This window comes from Rattus norvegicus, chromosome 1 (genome assembly GCF_021556685.1).
Source record: "Rattus norvegicus strain SHRSP/BbbUtx chromosome 1, alternate assembly SHRSP_T2T, whole genome shotgun sequence".
Classification (NCBI taxonomy): Eukaryota; Metazoa; Chordata; class Mammalia; order Rodentia; family Muridae; genus Rattus; species Rattus norvegicus.
In genome coordinates this window covers 158,962,352-158,980,988 of record NC_141534.1, presented here as the reverse complement: position 1 = coordinate 158,980,988, position 18,637 = coordinate 158,962,352, and the positions used below count along the sequence as shown (strand labels likewise).

Genomic DNA, 18,637 nt, shown 5'->3' with positions numbered 1-18,637 from the left:
AAGTCTTAGGGAAAGCTTCCTCAGACTCCTTACACTAATACTCAATATCCTGGCTACAGGCTACATTTATACTCCCCTTTCTCCTCATGGGTTCCTGTATGTGCTCTAGACAGAGTAATCCTTAGTGATTACCAGACAGATGCCTCTTCCATTTTTTGCGTCTACTGTTTGCCAGGTATGAAAATACACGAACTCTACAGTTGTGGAAATCTTGCTCAGAACTCATAGACTCTCCTACGCTGTTAGCTCCTCGGGACACTTATTCAGCTGCTCTCACTCAGAGAGGCCCCTTCCCACCAAGGCTCTTCACGGTGTAGGACAAACACATTTTTCACCTTGCATTTAGTGGTGCTCATGTACTTCCAGGGAAGTTCTGGGAAGGTGGTGGCAGGTCTGGGAAGGTTAGTGACCAGGGCAGTATTTTGTACAGACAGAAACTTCAAAAGCTATTTATTGAAATGAAAGGTAATCATATACAGAAGGAGAGCATTCCCTCTAAATCAGTGGTTCTCAACCTGTGGGTTATGACCCTTTGGGAAGTCAAACAACCCTTTCATAGAGGTTGTCAAAGATGATTGGGAAAAAAAACACAGATATTTATGTAAAATTTCATAACAGAAGCACAATTATACTTGTGAAATAGCAATGAAAATAATTTTATCGTTGGAGGTCACCACATGAGGAACTGTGTTAAAGGATTGTAACATTAGGAAGGTTTGAGAACACCTGTTCTATAAAGGTGACAAGAAATTGGTTAATTTTCCATTCATGGGTGATGTTAAAAAGTATATGTACAGTCCCTTTGTAATGTACCTGACTTTTCTTCGAAAACATTGTTCTTTATTCTTACACTAGTTGACTGATAGTAACTAAGTGTGTGTGTGTGTGTGTGTGTGTGTGTGTGTGTGTGTGTTGGGGGGTACTTGTATACATGATATTGGTACATGCCACTTGTCCGTGTGGAAGCCAGAGCAAGACACTAAGTATCCTCCTCTATTGCTGGGGATTCAAATTCAGGTCCTTGTTTAGAGCAGATGCTCTTCCTGATGGAACCAGTTCCCTAGTCTTTACATTATTTAATTCAATAATTATTGACATACTAACCGCATACTAGAATAGCTCAATATAAGGTTCCCCACCACGGTCAATAGATCAACCCCACCCCTATTAACAACATACTGGAGGAAGCTACTCTTGAAAGTCTTTTCAGATATCACATGAACTGTAATTAACAACAACAAACCACGTCCACCAACACAAACAGGGTACAGATTAAAAAACAATGCAAAGAAAACAGGCAAGATCTGGGTTTCTGAGCTGGCTCAGAGTGTAGCACTGCCTTCTGACACAACGGATGATTTGAATTCGATGGTCAGGACCCACCCACATGGTAGAAGGAAAGGCTTGACCTCTAAAGCTGTGCTTGACAGCTCTGAGTGAGTCATAGCATGCACAATACACATAAATAAAGTAAAGCACAGTACAAGGGCAATATGACTATTTTTACTTGCTGGGACTCTGTCTGTAATTACTATTGTAAGGAGGCTGTGTGACTGAACAGTCAGTTCAGAATCTTTTTCCTTTCTGTACCAGTGGTTCTAGCTTTGGCAGAGGGAACCCCTCATGGTCCAGAGGATGGCTCCAGGCCTTCTGCCATGAGTCAGGTTCACTGAATCCTCACAATGAATCAGAGTTTACACATGAATGACTCCCAAAGTAGAACTGGGGTTGAGCCAAGTTTTCTGAACAATACTTAATATTGTGAATTAGTAGTAGAAAGTTTAACAATGAATGGTTCATGCTCTCATTTGATAAAACTGCAACTTGGTATTCACATAACTGCAAATTACACTTCTATTTATATTACTTTAGTTTTAGCATCACTAATTGAATGGGTAGAATCCTGTTATTGGGTGGGACCCTGCTATGCTCCCCACTAGCTCTATGAGCTTGGTGAGTTGTCTCCTTTCTAAAGTTCAGTTTTTTCCCCCTGAAATGGGCCCACTAACTGTATTTAACTCACAGTTATTGTAAATAGCAAATAAACAGTACTTATGAAGATAATCCATAGCAGGGCAGGAAGCGGAAAACACCTTGTTTATGAGCATGACCTTGGGCTCGATCTTCTGGAGTAAAAAAAAAAAAAAAAGAACTACCCTTTATTAAAAAAGGAAGTTAAGAGATGTTCAGTGTATGGAAAGTCCTTCTCTCCCTGCAACCATAGGTCAAAACTAGGCCTCGTGCAAGGAGTACAGGAAGAAGTGGGGGCAACCTTGCCTTCCTTTCCGTCCTTGTAAAGGGAATGTAAGCCTATGGGGTGAGTACTGGTTGCTGTAGTAGCATCTGTGGGATGTGTGTGAGGTATGTGGACATATGTGGGGGGTGGGAAAGTGGTACCTGGATGCCTCTAGGATTGTCACACAGTATCTTTTCTAATATGGTTCTCATTTTAATGTATGATGTAACAATGAAAGATATTGGTCACTCTGATCTCAAGCCTCTCTACTACACCTGTGTGTGTGTGTGTGTGTGTGTGTGTGTGTATGTGTGTGTGTGTGTGTGTGTGTGTGTGTGTGTGTGTGTGTGTGTGTGTGTGACTTGCATTTCATCATGCCCGGTGGCGTCTTTGAGAAGCTTGTTTAAATACAACATTGAGCCACCATCCCCAGAGAATCTGATTCCTCCTGCCCATCTCCTGAGCTGTGTCTAGGCATGCTCATTTTAAATATAAGCCTTGGTTGATTTTGTCGACACTGAAGGCTACTTTACTGCCCCTGATCCACTAGTAGATATTTTATGGTTACTTTTCTCATAGCTTCACTGTGGATCTAGGTCAGGCTGTCTCCATTGCCCCCCGCCTCATCACTGGAATGGACTCTTGGTCTCTTCATGACCTGGTTCATGACTCCTTTGCTTTCTCTTCTGTCACCCCAGCCTTTGTGCTGAAATGACATCAGTCATTTTGGCTTTTGTAGATATATAGGGCCATGTCCTGTCTTACATACTATCATTTTCACCTATATAATTCTTTCGCACCTGGTTACTTTTGCTGTTCCTTTGATACTCATTTTGGCCATTTTTTTCTTTTGACCTCCAAAAGAGGCTTTAGTATTTCTGAGTTTAGATAATACCCTGTGCTTACCTCTCATGCAGGAATTGCTTGATTCTGTTCATTACTCACACATAGAATGATTCATAATTCCTGAAGGTAGGCGCCATGTCTTATTGATAACTGTACTTCAGTTCCCTAAATCACTACCTGACTCTAGGTATAGCTTCAAGATGAATCTGTTAAACTGAAAAGCTAAAACATATCCTGAGAAGCAACAGCATGAGAAGGGGATACAGCAGAACTAACAAACATGTCTTTGATGTTTAGATTATCCAACTCTTAAAGCTTAATCAACTGAATGAAAGCAACATCAAATTTGAAACACTTTAAATATTTTCACATTTTTTAAATTTGTTTTCTTTCCTTGGGGATGAAGTTGGCTAAATACATTCAAATGCCAACATACACAATTATAAAATAGGGATGAAATGTGTGTGTGTGTGTGTGTGTGTGTGTGTGTGTGTGTGTGTGTGTGTCTACACATGTGTGCAGTAGATACTATTTTTCAGTTATATATTGTACTATATTTGGAATATAAGGTTTCAGACTAAGTTGGATATTTCAATAGCAATTTTTTAGGCTCAAGATGGAACTCCATAGAACAAAATGCACATGCAGAAAAAATACATTAGAAACATAACTTATTCTTCATGCCATTCCGATGAGCTGTCTGGAGGGGGAACTCCCCAACCTGTTGAGCTGCCTGTAGGATGTGCAGTGAACTCGTGAACTTGTTTTCCAGATTTTGCAAACTGCCAACCATGCTAGGGTGGGCTTCTAGTGATGTAGCTGCCTGTGAGTCATTTCTGCTCCTGTACGTTACCCCTCACACATACTTCTATGAGATATGGCAATTAAACTTGTAGGCTCACCAAGCTGGGCTTTGGTGGTAACCTTACATTGGTCTGTCATTGGTTTCTTATCTGAGTGAGTAGATATTTGGTTGTTTGTAGATTATTCATGGCTTCGCAGGAATAGTGTCACCCAACACTCTGTGAGAGCCACCTGGAGAAGCCATTCCCACTTTATGAGATAATTATCTGTGTGTGAATTGGGAAGGTCTTAGTTGACAGACGAGCTTGAAGTTTAAAAAAAATGTAATTATTGTGTTCTAAAAGAGCATGATTTAGCAACACTACTCAGGCTGGGAACCTTCCTCTTTATGTTTATGCAAGATGAAATGTCTGCTTAATCTATATTGCACCCTGGGAAAGAAGAGAAGGAGAAATGTCAGAGTCAGGAAAACCTGTTAAGAAGCTTCGAGAGGGTCTAGGATGAAAAGCAATGACAACCACCAAAGACAGTCTTTTTCTCAATCTTTTTAACTTTGAGAAAAATCATGTCTTTCTCTATTCCCACAGGGTAATATGGCTGATGACTTTTCTTTCATCCCCTCTACCTGACTCTCTAGTCCATCTAAATGACATCTGAGCCTCTTAACCTCTCTTCTATGCACAGATTGGCTCCATGAAGGTCTATTCATCTATTTTGCTGGAGTTTGTGTGGGCTATTCATAATTCATCTCTGAAAATGTTACTTAAAACCCGTGACAAAAATCAATTCTTCTAACTCACGCTGGTAAAGCAAATATAATTCCCATTTTGCTAACAGAACCATCGAATTGCTTTTATGATAAATGGTACAATCGCCAGCTCTGCTATTAGCAATCTTGGGCTACATGATAAGTTCCAAGAATCAATATGGTCAAATAGTTTCTCAGTGCTGATGCCAGTTTGATTCAGGGACACTGCTGTCACCAGCTTCTTTGAGGCATCATTCTGCCTATCCTTTCTCACTTAGCATCTGCTACTAGGATCCCAAGGCCTTGCCAAAGGCAGCTGTTATCAGGAAGCACAAGAACAGACCTTCACAGATGATAATCTTCTTTGATTATTTCTTAGACATTATTTCTGTTTTCCCTCTTCTCTTGCTTTTAGTTCAGATTTTCAGAGTTCCATACTTAGGATACTGCCCTTTCTCAAAGGCCTCCCATCATCCACGTCCAAACTGCCCTCCCAGTGCCCTCTGGGGTTGCTCCTTTCCTGTCATGTAAACACACTGCATGGAGTAATCAGCATGTGTCATGCAGACAACATGCTAGGTGCTGAGGCATGAATAAACACAGGTTCACATCCTTGCCTTCAAGCCTCACAGCACAGGCAAGCACAATACAGGAACACTCGGCACAAGCTCAGAAAAAACTACTAGATCTGCCTTGGTCACCGGCCCACAATTGTTCATTTTCTACAGGATAAAATACAAGCTTCCCAAAAGATTTAAGTCATCAGAATTATCTTTCTCCTTCTGAGCCCCTTTATTCTCCTCTTAATAAAGTGTCTTTTGCAGTGAAGCAACTGCACTTTACTTCCTGCCTGACCGGTGGCCTGCTCCTACCTGCCTTGCATGTGTTATAAATCCCATTGATCCCTTTAAGGCTGGCAACTCAAATTCTCTGGGTTTGTAACCAAGAATTCCATTTCCTTTGTCCTTAAGAGTAAGATCTCTGGTCTTTCCTGGGTTATGGACTATGACTTCCTTCCTGTAGGAACTAATTCTCTCCCTGAGAACATCTGCTTCTCTGGGCCAGCTGTTAGGGTGGAGATTTATTTCTCCATATTATCTCACACTGCATATCTGATGACTGACAAAACATGTTAACCAATACCCAGGCCCTCACTTTATTCTCCCAGGCCACTGTAGCGGAAGGATGTAGCCCTTAGCTTACTTCAGAAATACACACCTCAAAGGAAAAGAAAACCAGTTTTCCTCTTTCTAGATTTAAATTTCTGCTTGAGTTAAGTTTGTGACAAAACTAAACTGAACTCAATTTTCTTCTTCATTTTTCTAACTGCGCATGTGTGACGTGTCTCAATGGGAAAGAGCCATTACTGCATGCTATAGTAAACAGATAACGAGCTTTGGGATCAGCCAGACATGAGTTAGATTTACTTTTCTAAAACTTTAAGTTTACCAGGGAGTAAATGACTTCCTTTGGAATTTTGTAGTGGTGTTTAACATTTTATAGAAACTGGATTGTTGCCAATTATACTCCTACTACTTTGTGTGTATGCAGTTTCAATTGAGAGAAGGTGTGCTAACATGTGGCAGCCAGATGCCAGCTCACATTCCCTTTTTTGTACACTCTAGGATCCACAGGATGCCCAGGGAAGGGTGCAGCCATAGCAGGCAGAATTTCTCACCACAGTCTACATACATGTTTTTTTGAGATAGAAATTCCATCTTATGAAATTCTTATGAAATTATGAATTCTTATGAAAAAATGGTAAAAGATGAGTTATTACAGACCGCATGCTGGTTCTCACTCTCACCTAGTCTGCCTCCTAGCCTAGACTGACTGAGTACTAGGGGTTTACGTGCCCCTGCTTCTTAAGTGCAGGGATTATAAATACTTGCTATCATGCCTGGTTTTATATGGATTTGGGGGATCCAACCTGGATTCTCATGCTGATGCAATGAGCACTTCAGCAATTGAGCTGTCTGCAGCTTCCTACACTTTTCAGAGCACCTACCTACCCTCGTCTTTCTATCCCAGAAGGAGGAAAAGCAGGACTAGCTACTATTTCCATTCTAGTTTAGACCTTAGGAGAGGTTTAAGGTGCAAGTGGGACAGCTATGAACAGACACACTTACCACACCTTGCTGACACTCTTCAGTAAGGATACAGACACTGCTCTACATCCTTGCCTGCATGCGTTTCTCTTCTTTAGTTATAGGAATTTAACAAGAACAACGAAGTCCAGCAAGTAATCATTCTGTCTAATACAGTGCAGCTTGCTTGCCCTTGAAACTTACTCATTTTTAAAGACCTCTCAACAAGTAACAGAATGACAGGTTAGGAAAGTAATGAAAAACATTGCAAGAACAATGAAAGAAATTAAGGGGTGAGGTTTACATCAAGTTTACATAAAGGATAGTCTGAATGAAACTCAAAAGGAACTTCACGGACATTCCCAGGTGGAACTTGACTCCCCTGAGACTGGCAGTCCTGAGATGGCTCTCAAAAGGCTCATCCTGACAGATGATTGTTTGCAGCATAGCAGTCAAGGTGGCCTGGAATTATCCATGCTATTGCTATAATAGCACATTCCTCTACACATTCAGACATAGAATTGGGAAGTGCAGCATGGCAAGACAGCATGTTCGTATTTACAGAGGTTATAACTCAAAAGTTCTGTCTGAACTTTTATATGAGCCTTTTGATCTTCCCTGTCATCCCTCTTTGCTGCAACTGCCTCTAAACCTCCCTGGTCTACTGTGCCTGATGCACTTGATTCTCCTTAAGTTCAACTGTGAAATGTGTTTGCTTTTGCCAGTATGCACAACTATCTCCTGATTAAATTCTAAGATCCTGTTCAAACATCACCTCTTTTAACCCTGCTTTTGCTCTGTGATTGCTAATATTAATGATCAACTTGACTCGATTTAAAAAGGTATACCTGTGAGGGATTATTTATATCAGGGTAGTCTTTGAGCAAGACTGTGAGGGATTATCTTAATTAATGGAGATCTGAAAACCTGCCTACAATGGGTGTCACCACTCCCTAGGCTAGGATCCTGAAGTGTATGAAAAGGAAAGTTGCTGAGCACCAGCTTCCATCTCGCTCTGCTTCCTGAATGGAGATTTAATGTGAACAGCCACCTCAAGCTCACGCCATCATAGACTGTTGCCATAACAGTCTATGTGACTCCAAATATGCCTTTCCTCCATTAAGTTGCTTTTGTATGGGTATTTTATCACAGTGACATAAAATTAAGACATTGGCCTAGGTATAAATGATTCAGCAATGGAAAAGACATGTTAGGTTGACAAAAATCACCTGATTTTAAACCTTACTCTTAGACCTTCCTTTCTAATTGTGGGATCTTGGACAAACTTGGGCAGTTTTGCTGAGGCTAAGTCTACTGATTTTTAAACAGAAATCTACAGTTTGCAAAAGTTAAGGGATGATCCCCGTGGTGCTGTACAATTATTTTCTTGACTCCAATTGTCTTTGGGAACTCACTGAGTTATCTTGCCCTTGTTGGTTGCCTCATAAGGTGCCTTAAACAATATCTCATGCTTTGTAGCACTTAATGGTACTTTAATCAATATCCAGTTCTGGAAAAGTGACTCAAGTACTAGCAAGCCAGTTAAAGTTTAAATTCTATGAAGTGTTCACTGGTCACTCCTAGGTTGCACAAGTCCATCGTCTGTATTCAATACAGGTAGGTATTTAATTAAAATTCTCTGTTATTTATCATCTGTATGCAGGAAATAAATAGGATATCTATTATTACATTCTCATCAGGAATCAATAAAAATATCTACCATTTTGAAGGCTGGAGAAATGGCTCAGTGGTTGGGAGAACTGGCTGATCTTCCAGAAGATCAATTTCCAGCACCCACATGGTAGTTTACAATCCTCTATAACTCCAATTCTAGAGGATCTGACAAATATGTGAGTAAAACACCAATGCACATAGAGTAAAAAATAAAAAAAAACACTAAATTTTTTTCTACCAGTTTTGTATTAAAGTGACTGTTTTAAAGGACTCTATACCATGATGTCATAGACCACATGTACAGATGAACTTCTATTTCACCTAAATATTTTGGCAAAGTAAAATATTATGTCACTGGACTTTTCAATAATAATTCTAGTTAATATATAAAAGACAACATTGTGGCAACACCTATTGACCATAACTTGTAGTATATACCCTTTCCTCTACCAAGTCACATTTGAAAGAAAAAAAATTAAGGAGTGTGAAGAGAAAAAGAATAGGATGTCAAAAGGTAGGAGGAGTTATTTCACAACACAGCAACAAGACATTTATATTAGTATGGCCCTCAGTGGGAAGGTGAGATAAATTCAACATGACACTGAAGAGGAGAGCTGGAATAGGAAAGGGGAGGGGTTTGGTGAATACCCTTACCACTAACTGACATTTGCAGAGCACCAGTGTGTCCTCAGCAGCTCCCAGTGAGCACCCTGCTTACAGCAGGAAGAGAACCTGAGAATCTTAGTATCAGTGGGACCCAGAAAAAGCCTGACTAGTATGGGCAAGAGTGTCAAGTCTCCAGACTAACAGGCCTAGGAGTGACCAGAGAACTAGAATTGTCTTTTTGATAACTCTATAAGTTATATTAAAGACAGTAAAGTTATAGCCAATGTCATCCTGAAGGGTAAGAGAACTAAACTCCTTACTCTCTGAGAGTAAAAAAGAGACTGGCATTTGAACTCCCCTCTCTTTTGATACTTCTATCATTTTATTAGAGATTCTGACCAGGAGAATTAAGTAGGAAACAAACAAACAAACAAACAAAAAACAAAGAAAAGTAAAGACAACATTGAAGAGAAAAAATAAAACTCTTCTTTTACATATGATGTATCTTCTATATAAGAAATTTTGAGAAATTCACTAAAACTGTCAAAACTATAAATGTTATAAAATATAAAGTCTACATGAAGTGATAACTGTATTTCTATACATTTGCCATAAGTGATCTTAAATAAAATTAAGCAAACAATTTACATACAAAGAAACACAGTTGGAATTTGGTGCCTCTCCATGAACAAAACTAATTCAAAATTGGTTGACACTTTAACATAAGAGTTATAACTATAGGGTTGGGGATTTGGCACAGTGGAAGAGGGCTTGCCTAGTAAGCGCAAGGCCCTGGGTTCGGTCCCCAGCTCCGAAAAAAAAAAGAGTTATAACTATAACCTTCCTGCAAGAAATACAACATAAACCTCAATGACCTTGGATTTGACAATGCTTCTATAGACACTGCATTAAAAAAGCAACAAAAGAAAAATAGATTGGAAAACAACCAAAACAAAAGTCTTTGTATCTCAAAGAACATTGTCAAGAGAATAGGATGAGAACAGAGAAAACTGGAAAAAAAGTATTAGGAAGGCATTTATCTGGAAAGCCTTTGAAGACAGAGTGCAGGACTAGTGAGATGCCCCAGTAGTTAAAGTGCTTGCCACAAAATCAAGAAGACCAGAGTTCAGATCTTCAGAATCCATGTAACTGCTTGCTGGGTGTGGCTGCCTGCCTGTAATTCCAGCCTTGGAAGGTAGAGACAGGATCCCCTTGGAAGGTAGAGACAGGATCAAGCTGGCTAGCAAGACTAGTGGTATTGGTGAGTTACAGGTTTGATTGGAAGACACCGCATCAAAGGTGAAAGAGCAATGGCAGATTTCTGACAATAATCAGCCACACTTATCCCCATATACACCTTACCACTTACTTGTCCCCTACCCCTATCTCCCTACCCCACATCCACACAATAGACACATACACACGAATAAGTGAAGAAAAAGGTTTTATAACCACCCCCAGGATATATGGAGAGACCCTACAACCCAGTAACAATAATGCCAAGAAAATTCCAACTTACAAAGAGACTGAATCTGAGTAGACGTCTCTCAGAAAAGATAGACCAGTAAGCACATGAAAAGAAACTCACCAGCTCCACTGATTAGGAAATACAAATCAAAACCACAGTAACAATACACAGTAACAGGGACCAAGATGTATTTTTAAAAGGCATATAATAGCAAGAGTTGTTCATCATGTGAAGAAATCATAGCACACATATACTGACGATAGAAATGGGAAACGTTTAGGCACTATATAAAGCCATCATAAAGTTCCGAAAATGTGCAGTGCAGAGCCATCATATTGCTGAAGGGATCAGTAATTTTACTGCACTATGTAATCAATGAAAGTAAAAACATGTCCATATCAAAATCTTAATATAAATGTTCATGGTAGCATTATCCACAGTAAATAGTGGAAAGATCACAGATGTCTGTCAACTGATGAATGGATATGCTAAATGTGGTATGTTTGCACAATGGAATTTTATATGCCAAAAAAGGAAATGAAGTACTTCTTTATTCATGCAACGTTATAAAAGCAACTTGAAAAAATAGTGCGGTATGGAGTTAGAAGTCCATTTATATGAATTAATGAATTAATTACCTGCATATGTATAAGACACAAAATAGGTTATTGACTATGGTTAGGTGGGGAAGGGAGGCTGGAGAATGGGAAATGATTGATAACCTTTACAGGATTCTTTTATGAAGTGATGAAATTTCCCAGGCTGACTGTGGCAATGACTGCCCAACTCTACATTTAAGTGGGAGAGTTATATGATATGATAGTGAAGTAAATGCTATTAAAGCTGGGATCGAGAAGAAATGTACATGTGAGTGTTAAGCGTGATAGGATTTTGTTGTTGATTCTTTCCTATGTCTGTCACAACAATCTACGTATTCACTTAAATAACCCATGTCTATATTTCTGTGATGACAGTCTTAACTGTATCATGTGAATCAAACTAGATACATTTTTAGTTGAGCCAATACTGTTGATGAAAGGGGACCTTTTAGAACATTTATAGAAAACACCTAAACTATGTTTCATCATCCTCATTATAGTCAACATATCAGTTTTGTTATCACTGGCTTTGTCCCTAGTAATTAATATATTTATAATAAGCCCACTTGATCAGAAATGACATTACTTTTAGCAACACATTTGTGGCAGTTCTCTTTTGTCTATTGGTGCTATTATTTCTTTGCTATAAAAAGCCCAAATTTTAATTATCACTCAATCTAAGGCAACTGAGAGAACAGAATGTCTCTATCAATTTGTACCTACCCCTTTGGAATCAATCACACCAGGTTTTGCATTGAACTTCACTGTCTTCAATCGGGCACGCTCCTTTCTTTCCACCCTAATGAAAATCAAAAACAGTCAATTAAGTGACAAGGCATTTATAATTAAGTTCCTTATTCAGTAAAGAACACTTCTTCCTCTCATCTGTACGACTCAAATAAAATTTGGTCTAAAATTGTTTATTTCCTTTGGTAAAAGTAGTTTAAAAAACCTTAGGAAAAAGTATCTAAGCTTCTAATATGTCCCCAGAAATTTTTGTCCTACATGCATGGAGAGTATTTGGAAGTAACAGAGAAAATCATTATTGAAGGGCTTAATGAATCAACCAGAACCTATTTCAGGAAATCACAGCCCAGGAAAACCAATACCTAGAGTGGAACAAACAAACCATTTCTGTTCCCCACTATGCTTCCATTAAAGAACATCATTACACAGTCAGCTCCATTTAGTAACCAATATGTTACATGTAATCTCAAAGGTCCCTTCAAGGAATCTAATGTCCTTCTGTCATTCCTGTAGCATTATTATCTCACGTTCCACTTAATGAGCATTTGTCATGTTCTTAACCAAGAATATAGGAACAAAGAAAATAAAAAAATTAAAGCATGATTGTAACAGGCATTTATCATGATAGGCTCTTAGCGAGGACAGAAAGCCAGACAAATATTCCTAACAGCCTCGGGGGATGTGTGTGAGTGTGAAGAGAGAGAGAGAGAGAGAGAGAGAGAGAGAGAGAGAGAGAGAGAGAGAGAGAGAGAGAGCTGCTGTGGCTCTTTGAAGGAGATGTCAACTAATCTGAAACTAGAAGGATGGGAAAGAGCTTGTCAGTAGGATAAAGTTAGCATGTATTCAAGTTCCTAACCAGCTAGGTGCCTGAAAGATGGTGCCATGGTCCATACAGGATGAGGCAAGGCTAGTGAAATTGTAGGGTTCCATAGGGCATTGGGCCAGGTGTATGGTACATGCCTGAAACCTACCACTTAGAAGGAAGAGACAACAGGACAATGGATTCAAGGGCATCATCAGATATATGAATTCAAGGCTAGCCTGACCTACATGAAATCACAAAATGAGTCAGAAAAAAATATAGCTGGAGCAATAGCTCTGTTGATAAAGTGCTTGTCTTTTGAGCTAAAGGACCTTAGTTTGAAGCCATGTAAAAAGACAGGCATGGGGCGGGAGTCGGGGCATGAGTTTATAATCCTAGAAGGGACAGAGACAGCTGAATTCCATTCCTAGGGCAGATCAGCTAGTTTTTTCAGCCTGCCTTGTGAACTCCAGGCCAGTAAAAGACCCACCTTAAGAGGGGGGCATAAGAAATGACACCCATGGGGTTGGGGATTTAGCTCAGTGGTAGAGCGCTTGCCTAGCAAGTGCAAGGCCCTGGGTTTGGTCCCCAGCTCCAAAAAAAAAGAAAAAAAAAAACAAATGACACCCATGACTTTATGTACACATGCAGCCATACACCTATGTACATCTACATAAACATGAACTCCTCTTTTTCTCCCACTGAGCCGCTCAAGGACTTGGGTAGTAATAACAAAGCATAAATGAGGAAGGTGGTATAATCAATTGAAGACTTTAATGATTTCTTTTTATTTATGTGTATATGTATGTGTGTGCATGAAGTCATGCTCATGTGCATGCAGGGGCTTGTAGAAAGCTCAAAGAGGGTATTGGGTTCCCCAGAGTTGGAGTTACTTGTATTCATGAACTGCTAGACATGGGTACTGGAGCCTGAGCCCTGGTTGTCTGCAAAGCAGCAAACTCTCTTCACCATGGAGTTACCTCTGTAGCCCTTCAAATGAGTGATTTAAGAATAGGATCTTGGTGCAGTGGAGAGCAATTCTGGAGGGGAAGGAAAAAGAGGAGACTGGGATCTGCTGAGAAGCTGTTTCCATGAACTAGGCAATATCAATAAAGAATAGGAAAGGATGATTGGGAGAAGAAAGCAAGGGCTCGAGAAACACCAGGAAGTAAAATTTGAGCTGTTTCCATTTGAAGGTAGAGTTGAGGAAGAGGAATCTAAATATTTCCTTGACTTTTCTAAGTCTGTACAGGAAACCATTGTTTTTATTTCCTGCTGCTCACAATACTGGATTTGATCTCTTATGTAAGTTACATCTTGACTTCCTTCTTTAAAACATTTCATATTTAATATGCAAGGTGCATGTAACAGTAGAATATTATTGCAGGTCCACAGTGGATGACCAGTGAACAAAAATATTACTTGGTAGGCTGCTGTGACATGATTCTGTTTAAATTTGGCTTTAATCCCATTTTTTTCTTTCTGAGGAAAGAAAAGAGCAAGTGAGAGAAAAATAATCCTGGATCTATACAAAGTTAATGGTTTATGAAGTCGAAGCTATTCTTAGCTGTGTAATTAACAGCAGGCTACTTCCTAACTGAGAGCTCTTTTGTGTTTCCAACTGCAACATTGAATATCTGGGTTTCTATAGTTACAGAATAAAGTTTCAGAATGCATTTATTCCACTGGCAGCATAGAATATTTGAGTGAAAAGAACTGAACAAAAATGTTCACATCTAACATCAGTTATTAAAGCAATATATTCCATGTAGAGAAACCTGTGCTGAGAGTAGCTCCCTGCACCCACACAACACCCCAGAGCATGGAATGAAGGGCTTTAGAGAAACTGCCAAGGGGAAGAAGCTTATTGAGAAGAGTCACAAAATAAGTCTTTTTAGTCTCTTTCACTCTAGAAATTACTCAGGTAATTCTTATTAACCTCTTTAGATTTTCCTAAAACAGTTGTTAGAGACTTTAGCTTTATTCTGGCTTCTTTGCATTAAATCTGCTAATTATGGGGAGCATGTAGAGAATATATAGTTATTTGATTAGAGCACGTAAATAAATTCTGCAAAAGCTCACAGAACCCACAAGCACACATGACACAAGGCTCAGGACAGTGCTCTGTCCTGAGGATTATCTGGGAGAACAGTTCCATTTCCTCACAGACTTCTGAGGCTATCCTTTGGCTCTTCTGAGTGAATGACCTTACGTCTAGCTTTAATGGAGGTCATCATTGAACTCTTTAAAGGTGTACAAGCAATATAGTCAGACATGCACACACATGTGCATGCATTTATCTAACAATTACTATGCTTGGTTTACCTTTTGAATTGAAAATAAGATTTTTCATATAATGTATTATGATTATGGTTTCCCTTCTCCCAAGTACTCCCATTTCCCCACTCACCCCAAATCACACTTTTCTCTAATTAGAAGGTAAATAAAAAACAAACCAGAATGGGAACAAACAAACAAACAAACAAACAACAGAAACCCTTAGCACAGGTAAGAGAAAAAAAAGACAAGGCTAGCACATTAAGGAGACATGCTTGGGCTCTCTCATGAAGGAGATTAGAACATCTTCTTTCTTACTTTGGTAGGAAGTATTGTGCATTATGGGAATATAAACTATGGCTAAGGTTTTAATATGCAGTTGCTAATGGTTTTCATTCTTATTTGAACCATCTTGCTTGGTCCTCTGTTAACTCAGCAACATAAGTCCTGTCAAACCCATTTTTGTGGCTTTCAAAGCTGAGGTTTGATGCATGGCAGACTAGATGGTGATGCAACCAGTTTGCTCTTGCTCCAACAGCTGATACTGCTGTCTGCCCATAACCATGCTTTTGGGGAAACAAAACTCAAAGACTTGTCCTGTCTACTTTACTCATTGGAAATTCTCAACAAATACGAGGGTTTGAATGAGTGATACAGAGTTGACAAGCTGATATATAGACCCTAGAGGCCTAGGCTGAATTTCCCCACAAATGCTATGTCCCACTCCCCCCCACCATATCCATTGTCAAAATATTTTGAATAATATGAATTATACACAACCAGACCTAATCATATAACCAGTAAGGAAGTACCATACTATGACAGGCTAGCCTCATATTCAGAATAAATTTGCTTTAGTCACAGAAAACAGTTTAACTAAATGCTCTTTTGCTAGCATAGCATAGCATAGCATAGCATAGCATAGCATAGCATAGCATAGCATAGCATAGCATAGCATAGCATAGCATAGCACAGCACAGCACAGCACGCCTGAAACAATTCTTTTTCAACACACCAGAAACCACAGTGGCTATCCATCACAAAAAATTGGCCCCATAAGTTCTCTGCAAATGTGGAAATGGCTGTAGGTTAATTTTTTCTTCCTTGCCTTAGCCTTTCTGTATTCGCCAAGTTCTTCCTGGGACATAGTGACTCACTTACTCCTCAAACAAGAGCTAAGGCTGCGAGATGGGCTTTAAACAGTACGGCATTCTTTTCTTTGGCACCAAATGCTCAAGATCTGGCAACTGGAAAGCAATCCTCATTTGAGTCTATACCAAATTTCGAAAGTTGTGCTTGGCAGTTTATCTATTTTATCTATAACTTAAACTTATGATACCTCATGACTTAACACAGAGTTGAGCACATAGTCCATGTAAATCAACAAGGATATGAATCTGTTGAATGACTGACTGACTGACTGACTGAGTGAATGACTGAATGAATGAATGAATGAAGTCTCCAGCAGGGTATTAGCTATGGGCATGAAGTGGTTTGCCAAGCAAGCTGTGCTTCCTAGTAAAAGCTCATCATTTCACCACCTTTTCTATCAACAAGTTAACGGCAGGAGAGATGGCTCAGTGGTCAAGAGCACTGACTGCTCTTCTACTGAACACCTAGGCATGTGGCAACTCACAAATGCCTGTAACTTCAGTCCCAGGGGCCTCCATGGGAAATAGGCACACACAGATATACAAAACATTATCCGCTCTAGTTATTTTATTCCTTTGGAAAGGAGAGTACATTAAGGCTTGAAGATCTTTGTTGAAGGAACTAACTGCTGGATCTGTCAGTATAGACCCAACAGTGGTGAAACCACTACTATATGTTCCCTCTCACACTTGGACTCGATCACTTAATTAGATTGTTTAAGCAGATATAATCCTCCCCACCTACTCTTGTTGCTGACCAAGCACTAGCAACATGAACTGGATGGCAAAACTTGAGCAAATCCATTCTGATATCTAGCATCTCTAGATAGCACCAAATGTCTATGCTATAACAAGCCTTTTGTCCAACAACTCTCTGGTATTTTCAGGTTCTGGCAAAACATAACTGGAGCACTGGACAGGAGGAACAAGATCTGTTCCTAGGGTTTCCTATGTCCCTGTTGCTTAGGCCTTATCCACTTGAGTGGGCCTGTGAGGTACAGGTGAGTAAAGTTTCTAATAAATGTTAGACATGGGTTGTAGTCAATAATTAATTAATGGCCTTTTAGATTCACAGAGTGTGAGCCAACTCCTGCCTTGGCTACTTATAACCATGTGATGTCAGCAACCAGAGACTCTATGCTAAAAGCCCAGACTGAAGTCACACACACACACACACACACACACACACACACACACACACACACACACACACACACACACCTTGGCTTTAGGTTTCTTATTGTTTCTACTTGCTGAATCTTGACTTAAAACAGACATTTTAGGGTGGCTTTTCATGTTGGCCAATTGAGAATAGTAAAGAAACTGCAAAGAGTTACAGCAGAGGCTAAATGAGATCATGTAAGGTGAGTGTTTAATCTGGGTGCAATTAGACTCATGATGTAAGGCTATTCAGAAGTGTCACTAAAGCCACTTGGACCACCATTCTCTGTTTCCTCCTCACCTTGTAAAAGGGAGGCAACACATGCTTTACATGTTTGCTACAACTGTGGACCCTGCCAGGTAAGCTGGAGGCATGAGTTTTTTTCTGAGGGCATTCCTAAATGTGGGCCTCTAATGGTTTGAGTGGAAACCTCCTCACATAGGCTAATGGGTTGGAGCACATGCTGCAAGGCTGTGGAATCTCTTAGAGATGGGGCCTTGCTCCAGGTGAAGGGCTGCATGGGCAGGGCTCAGGGCTTATAGTGTAGGTCTGGTTCTAACCAGAGTCCTGCCTCTGCTTTCTCATTTTACCCAGATGTGACAGGCAATTGCTTTATATTTCCATACCAGAGAAACCCCACTGTCATGTTATTACAGCTGTACTGAACTATACCTCCTTAAACTGTGAACCAGGCTGTAAGTTGTGTGTGTTGATTATTCTGCTACAGGGATGAGAAAAAAATTAAGTGGCCTAAGCCTGATGCCCTGTAGGAATAAGGAGAGCTGAAACTCTGACAGTTGCTCACAGAGGTATATGAAAGCTGTGTGTTCAAATCCTGGCTTAGCCCCTTGCTATCAATGTGATTCTGCCAGGGTGCTTGGGTTATCTGAATTTCCTTTCTATAACTTGAAAGTACCTTAGAACAGTGCTCTTAGTACAGTGGGAAGGCATTCAATCTTGCTACCAGAGAGACCTGGGCTCATTAGCTGGTAAATACATTTACTTCTTGGACCTCCAGTTTCACCACGAGGCTTCTAGCACTGTGAAGATTAAATTGAAGTCATATGTTTGAAAGTATCTGGTATGATAAAGAATGCTATTAATGTTTCCACCAAAGCTTTTATTGAAATTTAATCAACATTGCATTAATAAATAGAGCAGGTGGAACACTCAAGGGGTGACTGTGTTATGAGTATTCTGCTTTCACAAATGTATTAATCCACTTAAGAATGAAAACTAATAGACTAATAGGTTTCTGAGAGAATGGGCTTGTTGTAAGAGACAATGGGGGTGGAATTTATGTGCTTTCCTTATCATAAGACACCCTATATTATCTTAGGATTTTTAGAGGCATCATAAGTAAGACCTTCAACATATGTGGCCACTTGACCTGTGCTGTCAGACTTCCAGAAACATGAGCTAAATAAATA

General features: G+C 39.7%; 1 protein-coding gene across 23 annotated transcripts in view; it reads right to left on the bottom strand.

Annotated features, from left to right (window-relative positions):
• Dlg2 (discs large MAGUK scaffold protein 2) overlaps positions 1–18,637 on the bottom strand; it is a 2,073,609-nt gene that overhangs the window by 57,416 nt on the left and 1,997,556 nt on the right. For all 23 annotated transcript variants that reach the window (XM_087586773.1, XM_087586779.1, XM_087586780.1 and 20 more), the window contains 1 exon segment: positions 11,792–11,867. In XM_087586773.1, the coding sequence (XP_087442899.1) occupies positions 11,792–11,867 (76 nt within the window).